The sequence below is a fragment of the Rhinolophus ferrumequinum genome, chromosome 22, assembly GCF_004115265.2.
Source record: "Rhinolophus ferrumequinum isolate MPI-CBG mRhiFer1 chromosome 22, mRhiFer1_v1.p, whole genome shotgun sequence".
Lineage (NCBI taxonomy): Eukaryota > Metazoa > Chordata > Mammalia > Chiroptera > Rhinolophidae > Rhinolophus > Rhinolophus ferrumequinum.
In genome coordinates, this window is record NC_046305.1 from 11373602 (window position 1) to 11391046 (window position 17445).

General features: G+C 48.1%; 1 protein-coding gene across 1 annotated transcript in view; it reads right to left on the reverse strand.

The window, feature by feature from the left end:
• Nucleotides 1–4341: 4341 nt before the first annotated feature.
• SEC16B (SEC16 homolog B, endoplasmic reticulum export factor) overlaps nucleotides 4342–17445 on the reverse strand; it is a 32791-nt gene continuing 19687 nt past the window's right edge. The window contains exons 15-25 of the mRNA XM_033093038.1: nucleotides 15624–15764; nucleotides 14340–14453; nucleotides 13433–13505; nucleotides 11592–11891; nucleotides 10693–10760; nucleotides 7338–7463; nucleotides 7051–7146; nucleotides 6576–6684; nucleotides 6369–6442; nucleotides 5336–5434; nucleotides 4342–4670 (exon numbers count right to left, since the gene is read on the reverse strand). Of these exons, the coding sequence (XP_032948929.1) occupies nucleotides 4602–4670; nucleotides 5336–5434; nucleotides 6369–6442; nucleotides 6576–6684; nucleotides 7051–7146; nucleotides 7338–7463; nucleotides 10693–10760; nucleotides 11592–11891; nucleotides 13433–13505; nucleotides 14340–14453; nucleotides 15624–15764 (1269 nt within the window). The 3' untranslated portion in view covers nucleotides 4342–4601. The remainder of the gene's footprint in view (nucleotides 4671–5335; nucleotides 5435–6368; nucleotides 6443–6575; nucleotides 6685–7050; nucleotides 7147–7337; nucleotides 7464–10692; nucleotides 10761–11591; nucleotides 11892–13432; nucleotides 13506–14339; nucleotides 14454–15623; nucleotides 15765–17445) is intronic.

Below are 17445 nucleotides of genomic sequence, written 5' to 3' on the forward strand. Positions count from 1 at the left end.
CCACACCCAGCTCCATCCTTACTAGCTGTGTGACCTGGGACAAATTGCTTAACCTTTCTCTTGAGTTTTCAGAGTCCTCATCTATGACATGCTGCAATAATAATATATACTTCCTAGAATGCACACCACAGTGCATGACCGTAAATATTACCATGGAAACTCAGAATGTGTGGCCACTGTAGCTACTAACAGACTCCAAGCGTTTAGCTGGTGTGATCCCCATCTCTGGTCAAGAAGAACCCATTCTGTAAGCCTCCATTTCATAAGCTGAGACGTGAGTTAAGGGGCTTCCAGAATGTGAAAGAGCTCCAGGCAGTGGTGAGCAGCTGTTTTCTACCTCTGCTGAGGACCAGCTGAGAGTCTTAAAGAGCCACACGTGTGATTTAGGAAGAACATATTAGGAAGAGCTTCCTAATGTTTGAGGGTGTGAAACTCTAGGCCGAAGCCTCAAGGAAAGCCATGGAATCCTCTTCTCTTGAGATTCTTTAAAAATTAGATACTTTATCGGCTCTCTCTAAGACAGATAAAGACCAGGAAAGCATCTCACGTTACAATAACTGGCAGCTTGCCCAGGTCCGTCAAGTTTGAGTTACAGTGTTGTTGACCAGGTTCCCGGGAAGTACCGTTATTACCTGGAGATACATACAAAAAGGAGGGAAGGAGGAAAGCAGACTCCTCCACTTGGTGAGGTTGTATGAAACATTTAACGTGCTCTTAGTCCTCATTCAAAGTAACGTTAAACCTCATTAAGAAACCACTTCGGAAGGACCTGAATGAAGGGTGCCTGGTGGGAGTACTCAAGGGAGTGGGCAGCCTTGGGGGCCAGGTTCAGAGGCGACCTCAGGTAAGCACCTCACATCCTACTGCGTGCAAATCACGATCCACGTAATTTCCAGCTTCAGACAGCAAATAGAAGTGGGGGGAAGGCTCTTCCACTCTGCTCTCTGCGGAGGGAAAGTGTCCCAGAAACTGTGAGTGGAGAGCCCCAAATTACACACCTATTATTCCTTTCAAGCAGAAAAGTGTTTTGCATATTTCCTCTGGGGACGAAAATATTCTGATTTTAGTGGAGACGTGGATGCAGCCTTTTGCTCTTCTTCTTGCTGGCTTAGAGGAAGAGACCAAAGAGAAAGCAGATTTGTAGGAGGGAAAAAAAGCGAGCAGAGGCTTTGATTCTGAGCAACCTGAGGTTTGAGTGAAGGCTGAAAAGGGACTATGTCCACTTGGTACAGGTGACCGAGGAAGCGAGGCTTGTCTGCAGTTTCATAGCTATATTAGGGGATTAAACACAAGGCTGGAATGGTTATATGTGATAAAGACACTTAAATGGAATTTAACGGTTTGTTCTCTTCTAAATTACTGAACATTAAGTTTAAATGTTTTCATATAAATACTAAATTATACGTACATAGCAGGATCACAAATTCACACATTACCACTCAGTTTTTTTTTAAGAACAATGTAGCTTCTTTATTTCCTAAAGCTATTCTTCCTCCAAGATTGCACCCCATTGAGAAGTAGGGGGAAAAAAAACTTGCCAATTAATAATATCTCAGAGTCTCCTCCCTTTTAAACAGTGTCTTTTAGTAATTCGGGTTTTTTTGGGTTTTTTTTTTTACGCTTTTAAGAGTTTATTTGAGCCAAACTGACGACAATTGCCAGGAAGCAAAATCTCAATGGGTTAAGAAAATGCTCCCAGTAATTCCTTTTTTTAAAGAGAGAGAGTATTCTGTTTATTTCCTCTCCCCCAAATGGCTCATGGTGATGGGAAAGAGGGCTACGGCTGATACAGGGTGACTGGTCTGGTGTCTACTGGGGCACAGTTGGTCCCTTGTGGCCTTTGGGGACACTGTGTAATCATTTCCTAAAGGATGCCACACACACCAGGTGGCAGGGGAGTCAGGCCCTGCCTCAGACCCCTGTGACCCCCAAGGCCAAGCTTCTATGGCTCCCAAGCCACACAGGACAAGTTGCCAAGCCAACGCCACCTTCTCCTCAAGGCTTGCAGCCTCTCCCGAGCATTGGATGAGGAAAGGTGCCACAAGATAGCCGCCGTGCTCTCCGGCTCCCATTCCGAGCGGCATATGTCTATTACAACCCGCTCTACGCCCTAAGCTTCCACCTTGCAAAACAGAAAATACTATTTTTCTCTTACAGCTGCACTTGCTTTGTTTCAGCAAAACTGGTTGTAACCAGCGGTAGCTGTACACTGATCACGACCTTTAGCGACCTCACCACCGTCACCGCCACTACGAAAAGCTGATAAACAACTGAGAACTCTGAGTGACTCCGGTTGGTCAGACCTTTCCTGGACCCAACTGAGTGCTCTTTCCTGACCACTGAACAACGGGACTTGTTTCAACCAAACGCATGCAGATTGACGGGTGCCCTCTGCCTTTGCCAATGTTCAATCACGAGTTAGAATAAACACCCTGACCTCCTCCCTTTCTAGTGCATAAGACCCCTGACATTCCCCCTCGGCAAAGTTGTTCACTGCTGTGCATCCCTTTGCCTGGAAAGTAACAGAAGTGTGGTGCCTGCTTCGTTTGCACTGTACTCATGGGTTTTTCATTTATAACCCTAACAGGAGGCAGAAGTGAGAACACGGGCATCTGATGTCTTTGCCTTCCTCTCTGGTCCTCGTTCTTCTCCTCTAAAGTTCTTTTTGTGGACTAGGATTTCTCCTGTGTCATTATTCCCCGGGGGCACTAAGTCACATGCCCTAGCACTGGTGGCAGACGGGGTACAGGGAGAGAAACTGGCTTAGTAATAAGGACACTTATTGAGAAGTAGTTTTAAATTATCATTCTCATTATATACCTGTGTCAAGAATGAAACATCCACAGTTTAATCTCGTAGGCAACAAGACCGTCAGGATTTTCCTTATTAGATTATATACTAATAATTAAAAAGAAACACACACCACTTACATAGTGCTTAGCACGTACCAGGTACTTTTCTAAGATTTGGCTCATTTAATTCTTGCAACCTCCCTGTGCAGTAGGTACTATTACAATTAGCACCCTCATTTTATAGGTGAGTGAACTGAAGCACAGAACAGTTAGGTAAACTTGCCCCTCGTTACCAGGTGAACTATGCATGAGCCAGGATTCGAGTCTAAGCAATTTGGCTCCTGTGAAAGTCACCCACTCCTGCCATAGTACAGCCACTGGGTGTCAGCATACCAAATTGAAGAAGTGGCAGTCTTCTATGGAAGAAAAGGAAAAACATTTACCAGGGCCCTTCTATATGCACAACAGTTATGCATACATTTCCTAATTTAATTGGAGCGATGAGTAGACTTTTTAGAAAACAGGATATGCTATGTTCGGTTAATGAAGTGACTACTTAGATCAAAGGAGTTTTTGGCCATATTTTCTCAATTAAAACACATAACATTAGAGTAGACTTGAAAGTTAAGAAAATCGGTCCCTACATTCTTTGTTAACAAAGGGCTTTTTCTAGCTTTTCACACCTTATCACACAATGAAACCATTATTAGAAAGATTTCAGGGAAGAGACCACTCAATGTGCCAGAGACAGCCATTTGCTATAAAATTATCTGGTTTAATCGCTACCAACATTAGAACTGTAGTACATTAGAGTACAAAACCTGTATATACAATTACACATACAAAAAAATGTTCTTTGTGGGGAGCAATTTTCAGCAAATCTGATGAACAGCAAGAGTCATTTCTACTTTGGGTTTGAAAAAAATAAATGGAAATTTCCAAGATGTCCCTCTCCTCCCTCCGGCTCCAGTGACCATCCAGACATCAGTTTACAAAGGCCTGAAGCAGGAACGGAGATATTAACAATACCAAGCACTCATCCCTCCCCTTATAGAAGGGATGAATTTTTAGAAAATGTTTTCCATCATTTATTATACTGATGTTCCATCCATCTGCATCATTAGGTTCAGTAGTTACCATGACAATATGATGCCTACAGCAATCTAACTTGATAGCCAGATGCCAGAATGTGAAAAAAATAGGACCCGCTAAGAAAGTGAGAGAAATATAATTAATCTGAACCACAAAAAAAAAAAAAAAAAAAAAAAAAGTGTGCACAAAAGTAGGACCAAGAGGGAAATTGCTGAAACGTTACCGAAGAGGGCATTATGACAAGATGTAATAATCAAGTTTTAGTATAGAAACTTTTGCTAACTAGAGCCCTGAGTTGGCTCTATAACTAAGACTGAGGAAGGAATCAAATTAGTCCAGGACCGCCCCCGTCCCCGCCCCAATAATTTTCTGCTGCCAGTGGTGACACAGTTGATTCCAACGGTAGGGTTCTGAGGCCCTGACTTTCCTGAGAGTCTAAAGCCACCACAGCATCCTGCTCACCTCCAGTCAGCTCTTATACCCAGCTTTTCCATCTGGTGAGTAATTTCCATCGTGTAAAGCTAATCTGAAGAGACTCGACTGAGCTGTGTCCTGGGAGGCCCTGACCCCTTGCCTTCTCCGTGCCCAGTGCAGCCAGTAGGTCAGCACAACCCTCTTGGGGGCCCCAACATGGCAGAGGGGCGGGGAGATTAAGAAAGGAGAGCCATGTAGAGGGTGTGCTTCCGGAGCTCAGCCTGGGATGTGTGGTCCTTCTCATCATGGTTGGGTTGGGTAGCGGCGCTGAGCTAGGCGATTTGGCCGGTTCAGACTAGTAGCCATGGAGAGCTGGAAAAGAACAAGCATCACATTGGATGACAGCCCCAAGCATGACAACTCCCAAGGCTGGCTGGTTGGACTGAGCCAGGCATCCGGAGAGTCTAGAACACTTTCTCTGCATTTGGCTTCCCAGGGTGCCAAATGTGACACCCGGTGCCCTGTGACACCCTGTGATTCACTTCCACCCAGCACCTTCACCTGTTAACTATGGCAAAAGAAATCTGATTTCATAAAGAGGGGAGGCCAAATGATGCATTAGAGCGATCAGTCTGCCCCAGGTCACTGAGGAGTGGGGAGTTTAGCATCTCTCAAACTTTGCAAAGATCCCCTCATGTCCAGGATGGAGTGACGGTGCAAGAACACCACTGATGCCAGCACCAATTGTGTCCCTTGAGTCTTGAGACTTATGAAAGGTCAAGAGCAATATTAATAGCGACATGGATTGAACCTTTTCTGGGTACCAGGCCCTTCGCATACATGCTGCCCTTAATCCTCACAACCGCTTGGTGAGGTAGCTACTGCTAAGCCCATTTTACAGATGCAAAAACTGAGACTTAGAGAGGTTAAGTCGTTGCTCGAGAACCCATGCACAATGAGTGGTAAACTAGGATTATAAACCCAGGTCTCCTTAATCCAAAACCTGTGCTAACCCTTGTCTCTCAGGGCTTCCTTACCTGCGGGACCTGAGATGGGTTGTAGAGAGGAACAGCCCCTTTTAAGGGGGTTGGGGGACGCAGAGCACCAGGGCTGAAGTAGATCTCAGAGGAAACACCCTGTGATGGAAAAGAACAGAACATCCTATCCGTCACCGCTTCCTGGATTCCCAAACATCAAGAGCTCCCCTGAGAGTTCAACTTTGGTCAACCCTCAAGCCATCATACATAGTTCAAGTAGGCCCAGCCAACACCTGGATCTGAGGTGGCAATGCAGGTGTGGCTGCACCTGGAGCACGAGAAGAAAAAGCCACCGTAAATTATATTGATAGCATCATAAAAAGTAACATAATCCTCTTTGAAAGGCCTAAAACACTACAAGAGTGCTCTAACCAGGCCACAAGAAAACGTTTTCCTAGCAATCGGCGTGAAATCCATACCGGTGTGAACAATTCAAGAGCTTATCACAGCCCTTGCCAAGGACGCCTACTGGGTCCCTACCGGGACACGGAAAGAGGCAGATCTGTAGATTCCACCTAAGGAAGCAGTTATGAGCTAAATCATATCCCCCAAAACTTCCTATGTCGAAATCCTAACCCCAGTCCCTCAGAATGTGTTTGGAGATAGGGGCTTGAAAGAGGTGACTAAGGCAAAATGAAGTCATTAGGATGGCCCCTAACCCAACATGACTGGTGTCCTTGTAGGAAGAGGAAATTTGGACACTGACACACACAGAAGGAAGAGCATGTGAAGACTGAGGGAGGAGACGGCCATTTACCAGCCGAGGACATAGGCCTCCAGGGAAACCAACCCTGCTGACACCCGGATCTCACCCTTCCAGCCTCCAGAACGGTGAGGAAATAAAATGCTGCTGTTTACGCCCCACAGTCTGTGACACCCTGTGATGGCGGCCCCGGCAAACTATTAGGGAAGCTTTTTCCACCTTCCCCATGAGTCGGGCCCTCGCAGGGTGGCAGCTCCAGCCCACGCGGAAGGCTCAGTCCTGACACAGGCAGCTGGTGGCAGCCCAGGCGCCAGCCTATGGGTTACTCACCTCCAGCGCAGATAAGGCTGCACTCCCAGTGCCCTCGGCTGTTCCCCCACCGGACGCTGATCCCCAGACTTGACCTAGAAAGCAATGCGTCAGAGCTGTTTCCACTGCTCAGGAATGAGGAGTCCCCACTCCCAAAAGGTACCCCTCAAACCCTGAGGAGCACAGAGAGGACCCCCAATGGCCGAGCAGACATGAAGCTGGCAGTACCTGTGCCTGTGGAGAAGGTGCTGGCACCTGGGAGAGATGGGGGCTCTGGGGGAGATGTCTGTGAGAGGCCTGGGCTAGCCCGGGGAGGAGACGGTAGTCTGGGGTTCTCCTGCTTGGGGAAGAAAGAAAGGGATACGGGTGGTTAAGAAACCCATGCTGACCTGCTGTGTCCCTGCAGCACCCACCATGGTGGCCTCCACCCCTAAACTCCATCTCCCTCGTGCCACACCTCCATTCAGTAAATCCAAATTCAGTTCTAAAGTCAAATTTCTTCACCCTAACTTGTAATGCCTTTCATCATCTGCCTTTCCCCTCCCATGAGGAATTCATTTCACAGTCTCCCATCACGAAACCTGTTTCATCTGCACTGGGGTAGAGTCCAACGCCAGCTCCGAGCCCTCCACTAGGGGTGCTGACGAAACACCCCCGAGGGGCCCACAGAAGAGGGAGCTTCCCGGCCCTCCCACCCACTTACCTCCGGGTCGGTACTGTCAGAGTCCTCGTCTGCAGAGGGGGACGTGTTGGTGGTGGGCTTCGAGCGAAACCAGCTGAACCAGCCAAAGCCCGAGCTCTGGAGGAGAAGGGGCATTTGGATGGCTTCTCCCGCTGAATGTGAGAGCAGTGCACCCCAACGTGATGGTGGTGAGACAGGGAGGGGACACGACCAAAGCCCAGATTCCCGCTCGGCTCCTACCCCTGGGAAGGGAACGATGGGAGGAGGAGATCCAGTCCTCCACCTGTGCATTCTTTCACGTCTCCTACCTTTTCTCTCTGCGCAGTATTTTGGGAAGACTTTTTATCTTCCTCATCAGAGGACTCTTCCTCATCCTCCTTGACTGAAACGGTGGAACCCTCAGAAACGTGTCGTACCCTGGGCATCAGTGGCACCTGGAATTTAAAAAAGAAATTTAAAAAAAGAACTGACATATGTACAGCTCTTGAGCTCTTGACGGGTTACGCAGGCACATTTCCACGGACTCCCTCACCTGACCTGCTCAGTAAGTCCAGGGGGTCCTCCTACGGGGTCCTACTTTACTGTGAGGAAACCGGGCCTGGCCACGACAAATGATTGGCCCGATGGTCTCAGGACAAGGCCACAGCCCAAGCCCAGTTCTCACATTATCCCTACACCTATGGGGGTTCGGCCGCTGTGCTCTCTCCCAGAAACATCAGGTTTCCAGATCTATACCAAGGGCTGGAATGGGCGGGGTATGGAACACTACCCCTGGAGATAAAGAGGGACAGGAGACATCCCACGGGACCCCCAAACCCAAAAGGACAGAGAATGTAACGGCCACGGAACCTCACTCTTCCTAGAGCTCATTTCCCAACAGGCTTCCCGAAGAGCAACTGTGAACAATGCACCAGGGGGAGGAAAACACCCCCACATTCCTTCATACTACGTTCTTTGTGTGTAGTAGAATATACGCAGCACAAAGTTTATCCATCCAGCCATTTTGAAGCGTAAAATTCTGCGGCATTAGTACATTCGCCGTGCTGTACAACCATCACCACTGTCCATTTCCAGAACTTTTCTACCTTCCAGAACTTTTCTACCTTCCCCAAAAGAAACTCTGTTAAACACTAACTCCCTGTCTCCCCTCCCCCAGCCCCTGGTAACCTCTATTCTACTTCTCGTCTCACGAAAACGGAATCACACAATATTTGTCCTTATGTGTTATACTTACATTTTACACTGTCCAAAAACAAAGAAAAGAAAACATAATTGGCACAAACTTTGGAAAATACTTTGGCAAGAAAATGTAAGAAGAGCTTTATATTTTGTCCTAATGAGTGCCACTTTATCCTCTGTGCCAGACACTGTTCTAAGTGTTATAGATAACAATTCATTTAATCTTTTTTTAATGAAAGTATAATCGACGTACCATATTATATTTGTTTCAGGTATACAGCATAATTATTTGTATTTGTATGTATTACAAAAACAGTTGACCTTTACAACAGTCCTGTGAGGTAAGTACTATTATATCATCCCATTCTACATATGAGAAAACTAAGGCACAGAATGGTTAAGCCACCTGTTAAAGGTCACACAGGTAGTCAATGGCAGAGCAAGGATCCTGGCTCTCCTTCTAGAGATTTCTCCTAATTGAATAATTTAAGAAATAGACAAGGGCTTACATACTAGGATGCCCGTCACTGTGTTTTATATATGAGAAGGAAGGAAGGAAGGAAGGAAGGAAGGAAGGAAGGAAGGAAGGAAGGAAGGAAGGAAGGAAGGAAGGAAGGAAGGAAGGAAAGAAGGAAGAAGCAAGGAAGGAAGCAAGGAAGGAAGCAAGGAAGGGAGCAAGGAAGGAAAGAAAGAAGGAAGGAAAGAAGAAAGGAAAAGGGAGATAGAATAGGAAGGAAAGAAAAGGAAAAGAAAAGCTACACTCCCAAAATGTTTTATGACAACCTAAAAGCCAATTCCTCACTGGCCTACGTCACCTCACCTCTCACCTCTCTGGCCTCTCTTCTCAGTGCTCTCCCACTGCTGCTCACTTTCTAGACACAGTGATTCCCGTGCCCTTCCCTGATGACACCCAGGAAGTCCCACTCCTGAGCCTTTGCTCCTGCTATTCCATGTGCCTTAAACACCTGTTCCCTAGATATTTACCTGGCTCAGGTACATGCTCCATTCTGACCTTGCTCGAGGCCTCCTGAGGGACCCCTTCCCTGCCACCCCAACTAAATTAAAATCCCCCACGTATACAGTTGTTTACTGGTAGTCACCTGCAGTGAACGGAAGCACCATGGGGCAGGCTTTGTCTGGCTCCCTGTGTGTCCCCAGCTTCTGGAACAGTGTACCTTGTGGGAGCTCAGTTACTACTTGTGAATGAATAAATGAAAGAATGAGGGTGCTTGCATACAATGGATTTTATCATACCAGTATTAAAAATCATATTTATGAATGACACAAGAAACCTCATTTTATAGTATTAAATAACAAATAGGAAACGAAGCTTCATATACACGTTTGTAACCATTTAAAAACACATATGTGTATATATATGTATATATGTATATGTATATATATATATATACACACACACACATATATATATACACAAACATACACACACACACACACACACACACACACACACACCCCTGTATGTCTATATACATACATACATAGAAAAATATTGGAAGGAAATGACCAAAGTATTTGTGGGATTATGAGTGATATTTGACTCTTTATTTTTTCAAGTTTTCTATAACAATAATGTATTTACTTTTTCAGTCAGAAAATAAAACGCAAACCACAAAACTTTTGTAAGGCCTGTAGCCCAGTTACCGCTTGAGAAGAAAGTTAGATGATGTCACCCTCCAACCAGACAAAGTTGAAGAACATCTTAAATTGGGGACCAGCGATGCCCATTGTTAGGGGAAGGGAGTATTCAGTCAACAGACAGAATGATTAATTAGCCATGGTCACCTCCAACACCTTACAGCCTGAGGAGAAAAGACACGGCTGCTGCACACCCTTCTTGGAAGCAAAGCATGGTGAAAATTACAATAAGGAAATAAATAGCAAGGGTCTTCCCTGATGGGGCAGGGCATGGCAAGGGTTGGGTGCAACAGTAGGAAGAATGTGTCAGAGGGGGCAGATCTTCGAGGCCAAAACCACACCCAGCCCTGCTGCCCCGCCCCCCCCCCCCCCCCCCCCCCCCCCCCGGGACACAGGTTGGTGGAATGGAACGTAAACAGAAACACAGCCGCCTCCGGCTTCTTAGGATGTGGTGTAGAAGGAAACAAGAAGGAACAAGGTGCCATGTGAAAGAGACAGCTGACGCAATGCCTAGGAAGGAGTTTACATGTGGCTAAGAAACCAGGAGATTGGGGGGGGGAACCTGAAACTACCCTGTTTCCCTGAAAATAAGACCTAGCCAGACAATCAGCTCTAATGTGTCTTTTGGAGCAAAAATTAATATAAGACCAGGTGTTATATCAATCATATCATACCATATCATATTATATAAGACCCGGTCTTACATTATAGTAAAATAAGACCAGGTCTTATATTAATTTTTGCTCCAAAAGACACATTAGAGTGGATGGTCCGGCTAGGTCTTATTTTCGGGGAAACACAGTAGAGTGGGCTTGGTCCTCTCACCTGAGGTGTGGAAACAGCCTGTTGACCATCAGGATTCTGGAAGGTTTCTTGGGACACTGTGTTCTCTCCTGTGGCACAAAAACAAACAAAAATCGTGATTTTCAGTTGTGCTTTTTCCATCCATCCTGAAAAAGGGTAATGGGGACAGTCGGCTTTCCTAATTGCAAAGCATGGGGAGCTCCCAGCCCATAATCCCAAGCGGATCACAGTGAACTTCCCGTCTACTTGCACAGCCCTCTCAACCTCCACCCTGAACACGCAGGTCATGCCTTAGGGATCCTGGAATTTAGGGCCACATTGAGCTAGGTCACAGGGATCCTCGCTGGCCATCCCGTCTGAGTCTCCCATCTTGGACAGGCCCTCATCTCAGAAGGTCCGAGAGCGAATCCTCCTGTCTGGTCTCCAGCATTTCCCTCGCATCACTTAGCTCTGCTCACCCACCCTCAACCCCTCCCATCCCAGGCCTGACGGGCCTAAGGAACTTGGGAGCAGGACAGAGCACAGGCCTCTGCTGGCAATGAGCTCTCAGAGGCAGGGCAACGTCAGGGGGAACTTGTCCTGCACGGCAGCTCGAGTTACTTTCTTCCCTTCTCTACCCAACCGCCTCTCTCCTAGAACCTGTGATCCAAGGGAGGGCAGGATAGACTACTCTTGGCTTTGCTATGCTTGTCCCAGGAGAGAGGCCGACTGGAATGGAGAGAGCAATCTCCCTCGGATGTATGCAGAGTACCAGCACGGGGGCTGACACACAGTAGGCCCTCTGTCATGTGCCCACCCCCCACTCAAGTCTCTACCAGCTCCTCCCCCCCACTCCTCCTACTGTTCCCCCAGTCTCTCTCATCTGATTCCTCCCCTCCAGAACTCCTCGCCCCAGGCTGCCAGCCTAGCACAGGTCTTACCAGGGGGTGGGGGCATCTGCTGGATTTCCTCCCAGGCCCTTCCTCCGGGAGCTTCTGTCACTGCCATGCTGCCACTGGTCCCTGGCAGGTAGGTCTGGGGAACCGAGTAAAGAGGTACTGGGACCCCTGTCTGCGCCAAACCACCTCCTGCTGGGTAGGAGCCAGGCTGGAGGGGAAACGGTTGCTGTAGGCTGGGTTGGGCCGGGACTGTTTGTTCTGCTGCTGGCCACTGGGCTGAGCGGTCCCCAATAGCTTCTGGGTCACCTTGATGTCCCGAAAGATCCTGGTACAAAGTGTTTTCTAAGGACAGGGGCAAAGAGACAGAAGTGAGACCTGAAGTGTGGCATTTACATGGATGAAATCACACCGGGAACATCCCTGCCACTGTCCTCTTTGAAAAGCGGTGACGAGGACACGCCCCTTGATGTGGCTGCCGTGAATGTGATACCTGTAACACCACTCACTGCTCATGACTTAGAGTTGACAGAAGTGGTACCTTCACTGCCTTGTGTGATCTCTGAGCCTTAAACCAGTGGGTTGGGAGGGCAGAAACTACCAACTCCTGTAACACCACACCGTTTTTATTTCTGGATAAACTTTTTCCTTCAAGGATTTCCTAATGGGCTTGGGTACTTGAAAACCTAGAATATTTCCAGTTAAATTGCAAATCAGACCACAGAAATAATGGCTTTGCTTTTAAGGAATTGGATCAACGGCCCCAGAAGGACCGTTGGTGGTATTCCTTCTGGCTCTGCCATTCTGCTGATGAAACGGTCTGAGGTGTGGACATGTACAAGGACGGACCCAAGGGCACGGGACTGCCGTGGGCAGGTGGCCCACCTGCTCGATTGGGTGACAGGAGACACAGCTGCTTTCCAGCGGAAGTGGCCACGCAGAGGCACCCGCCTGCCCTTCACCTACACAGATTCCATAACACAGCCGCAAATCCGAGAAACATAAACCAAGGCCTGCCCTTCCTGCCTTCCCCGCACTCATCCCCGAAGAAAGAGCTAAAGGCTGGGAAATGGCTCGGAGTCAAAAGAAGAGGCCCTGTTCTGACTCCACGATGGGGTGTCATCTGGGGAAAGGGTACAGAATTAACTGGGGGCGATAATGTCGGCTGACCCAGCACTCAGCGGCATCCTGAGGAGAAAGGAGGGATGTGCTGGAACACTTTGACACATATTTCATTCACATGGATGTGGCAACTGACAGCTCACAAACCTTAAGAGCTCCCTGTGTCCCCACCACTAACGTGAAATACAGGGAGAGAAATCCACCGTCTCTGGATGAAGAATTAAGCTGGGGAGCCGGTAGTAACACAGGCGAAACTATGACCATGTTTCCCCAAAAATAAGACCTAGCCAGACAATCAGTTCTAATGTGTCTTTTGGAGCGAAAATTAATATAAGACCCGGTCTTATTTTACTATAATGTAAGACCGGGTCTAACATAATACAATGTAATATAAGACTGGGTATAATGTAAAATAATGTAATGTAATGTAACGTAACATAACATAACACTGGGTCTTATATTAATTTTTGCTCCAAAAGACACATTAGAGCTGATTGTGCAGCTAGGTCTTATTGTCGGGGAAACAGGGTAGATAATGATACCTAACGTGCAACAAGTACGAAAACCCGAATGTGAAGCAGAAACCCTCATAATGGGGGGATTGATACATGTCAGGGTGCCCATGGCCGCCCGCAGGTGCCTGGACTGATGGGTCAGATGGACACAGGCCAGGAAGGACCCCGGCGAGGGAAGGGCAGCTACATTTCAAGTTACATTATCCCACGAGTCAGCTACTTACACACTGGGCTCATCAGTTTGGGTACCTGTTGTTCCTCTGGCTCCCGAAATATCTGAGTGAGCAGAACGGGGCTCCCCAGTGTCTCTGGCTACTTTTTGCTATTGAAAATAAAGTAAAAATCCTTTAAGCAACATACACACACAAAACAAGAACAGGTAACAGCGGTTTAAAAATTAAGTAGCAACATTTCGGAGGGAATGCCAAGGTTAGGGAACTTCAGCCAAATGCTGGGGGCTGGTGGGGAGGGTCAGCCCAGTGGGGGTGCAGCCTCTGTCCTTCTAGGCTCCCAGCTCGGCTCAGAGCAGGCAGGGACCAGGAGGCCAGGGCCGTCCCTAAGGAAGGGGCAACTGGAACAAACTCAACACCCCAGAGTGTAGAGTATCTGGAGGTGCTAAGGACCGTGCATGCCTTAAAAAAAACCCACCCGGTCCTTTCTCAGAAAGAGTGGGAGAAAGAAAACGAAGGCAGCCTTGTTCCAATTACCATTACAGTTACTACCAACAGTTTTTGCAATTGTCAGAACAAAAAAGAAAGGCCCGGAAGTCTTTGAAGAAATTACCCTACATTACATGAAAGTGACACGGGCCCATAGTGATCCACTGTTCCAAAGAGAGAGATGGAAGCTTTGATGGTCTTACAACGTATTTTCCGGGACCACAGAGAAGGATGGCAAGGGTGGTTTTTGAAAAGGGCCCCATTGTCTCACAAGTGAACCCAGCAAAACGTTGCTGCCCAGGGAAGAGGCGGCAACCCCTTGGGAAGCTGAGTGCCACCCCTTCCCGGGTCAGACTGGGCCTCGTGGGGGATGGGGGACCCCACGGCCCTCCATGGGGTCAGGGATTTGCTGAGGTCAGTGCCTGCCTCTGTGTCTAGGGGAACTGAGAGGGAAACAAAGGGTCCACCCACTGGCCCTGCTGCCCAACCTCACTCACCTCCACGTCCTTGTGCTGCCTCCGCAGGCGCACGAGCCAGTCTGGCTCCGGGTCCCTGTCTCCACGGCGTCTCTCTAACACCAGAGGATCAGACAGCTTCAGCTTCTCTGCTAGCTGTTCCAGGATTCCCAATGGGTCAGGAGCAGAAAAGAAGAGAGGGCAACCGAGGGAGAGAAGAGAAATGGAAAGAAAATGGGGAAAGAGGCAATAAGGAAAAAGAAGAAAGGGAGCCTTAATGCACTTACTTGTACATTAGATTATAGAGAATAATTGAGAGAGAGCACATTCAGCAGATATCGTCCCAACATTGCAACATAAATAGGCGATTAACCCATCTTGGTGTTAGATACTACATGAAATACGAGGGGAAACTGTGACCTGGTTTTATGTCCCTGCAAAGCTGTCTGCTCTCTAGCAGTGCTTCTCAAACTTTGCTGCTCATAGGACCACCTGCGACCTTGCTAAAATGCTAATTCTGAAATCCTGGTGGGGCCTGAGATTCTGCATTCCCAGCAAGCTCCCAGGTGACGTCCATGCTGCTGGTCCAGGGTCTACTTTGTATTGCGAGACTCTACTCCATTATTAAGTTCCCAAACTTTCCTAATTCCTCCATCTGGATCCCTGAGCTCACTACCAACCACCATCCTGTGGGCAGAAATCTCAGGGTTGGGGGCTCAGCTCGATAGGTTTTATTGGTCACAGAACCCCACACTTGGGCTTTCTCTAAAGGAAAGCAAAAATTGATGGCAGGCTGTGTTTTCACCCCCCAGCTAATGTATTTTTTCTTCAGTTAATTGGAACAACTATTTGCCCGATTGTTTTCTTCCCCTGGAACGAAAAGTTGCTGTTTTGTTTTTTTAAATGAATCCCACATGTGATAAAGTATTCCACGCATTTAAAAGCATTTTAATGAGGAGCACTCCCTGTTTTAATCACTGAAATATATTTTCTAAGCCTAGCTTTTATAATGAGAATGGCTCGCTTGAACGTGCAGTTTTACTGCACCACCAGAAAAGGCAGATGCAAGAATGAATGTGTTGCATAGCACACCCCTGGCTCCCAGTCTCCCAATCCCACTGCCCCCCACCAACAGCACCCTTCTTTGTGTCGTGTCAGGCCTCGGCTTATCACATCTGGGCACGCATACATGGTCAAAGACAGCCACGGGCTCCTATTTTACGGCATGTGCAAAGAACATGAAATGTGGCGTCTAAGCTGCTTCACAATAGCTTTCTCTGAACACTGAAGATAAAACGGCTGCAGAGAAGGCTTTGAGAAGCTCACCTTGATGAGTTCCACCAATAGCACAGGGTGAACGCTCTCTCCCTGGCTATGTAGGGCCGTGCCAATTGCTTCGCAGTAATGCAAGGCCTGGGACGCAAGGCCGTAATCTGCCAGACGGGAAGCATAAAGCAGCTTATACACCTGTGAAGGGGAACAGAGCCAGTGACTAGTCCATCCAGGCAGGGATAGAAAGAGAGAAAAGTAGAGGAGACTTCTTGGAAATCAGCTGACTGCCAACATCCTCTGACGCTGGCAGCTCAATATCAAAAGGGCCTTGTGCCATTTGGGGCATTCTGTCTGTGTGTGGGCACAATTCCAAACCCAGCCTGCACTTCCTGCATGATACAGAAAGGGGTGGAAGTCACATCCACTCACTCTCCCTAGCCCCTGGTCCCCATGGAAATGCGCCAGACTATTTACTTCTTACCAGGCAGACCACATCTCTGTAAAGCCTGCTGTGCAGGGAGCACAGGACCAGGCACCAAAGGGACATATAAACAAGAATTACTCTGGTGCAGGTGCTCAAAGCCCAAGGGAAAGTACAGACAAATATGGGTAAGCGTCCACGGAAGCACTGCAATAGGAGAGATGGAGCATACGGGCTTGGCAATCAGACAGACCCAAGTTCAGACCCCAGCTCCATGCTGGGTGTAGGACACTGGCTAGTTATGCCATCTCTCTGTGCCTCAGTTTCTCACTACAATACGGGGATCGTAATACAATCTACCCCTTGGTTGGTCTGAAGATTAAATGAGATAATCCATGTAAAGTACATAGAAGAAATGGTATGCAAAGATGTGAGCTGAAAGCTCTGAACCTCAGTTTCCTCTTTTGTAAAGGAGGGGGCATACTGTCTGCCTCACAAGATTAGAAATAATACACTAAAAGGAAGCATAATAGCCCAATGCCAGGCACATAAAACACACTCGCTACAACTAGCTAATCTCATCGCCACCAGCCCACGGATAACTGAGAAGTGAGGTGACTAAAGAAGGGAAAGAAAGAGAGACTGAAGGCCTGCATCCAAAGGGGCTGGTTAGGCAAAGCTTCACTGGAGAAGGGGAGTGAGTCCTTCGTAAAACTCTTAAAGAAGATAGAAATAGGGTCCTATTTCTGTATACGGTAATTCATTCATTTTCAAGGTTTTGTTTGTTTTGTGTTCCGTGTTGTAGTGAGAGCGCGTGTGTGCATGCGTGAGAGTATGTGCGTGTGTGTGTGTGTGTGTGTGGCTGCCACTGTGTCACTCTCAGTACAGACACTGAAGGAGCCTTTATGAATTGAAGGTAACAACAGGGCATCAAGTGGAGAAGCTGAGAAGAGAGATCTGAACATGCAGTGCGTCGCCACCCACACAGCTGAGGCCCTAGAGGGGGAGAAAGAAGGATGATGGAGCAGGGAGGACTCCCCAGAGTTAGAAGACCGAGGAGTCCAAAAGAGGTCAGAAAAGCAGGTGGGCAGCAGAGGGAGCAGGGCCAGCAGCCCACCGGGCTGAGGCTGGCGGGGAGGGGGGGCCTCCTGCCCATGCCCTGCAGGATGGTGGAGGGGGACGAGCAGAAGGGAGAGCTGTGTGGAGAGAGAAGGGCTGTCCGGCGGGCATGAGGCCCTGGACAGGACCACAGGCAGGGTTTTCATGTCAGGAGTGAGGTGAGAGCCTCCAGCAGGGGGGCCACGGCAGCGTTTTGCTTTCATCTCTTAAAATCCAGGCCTTCAGGGGACATAGAAAGGCATCCACAGGCTGCCCACGATCAAGCTAATGAACAAAAGTTGGTAGATGACTGAGCCTCGCTACTCTGTGCCAAAGAGCAGAGCTGAAAATCCAGCT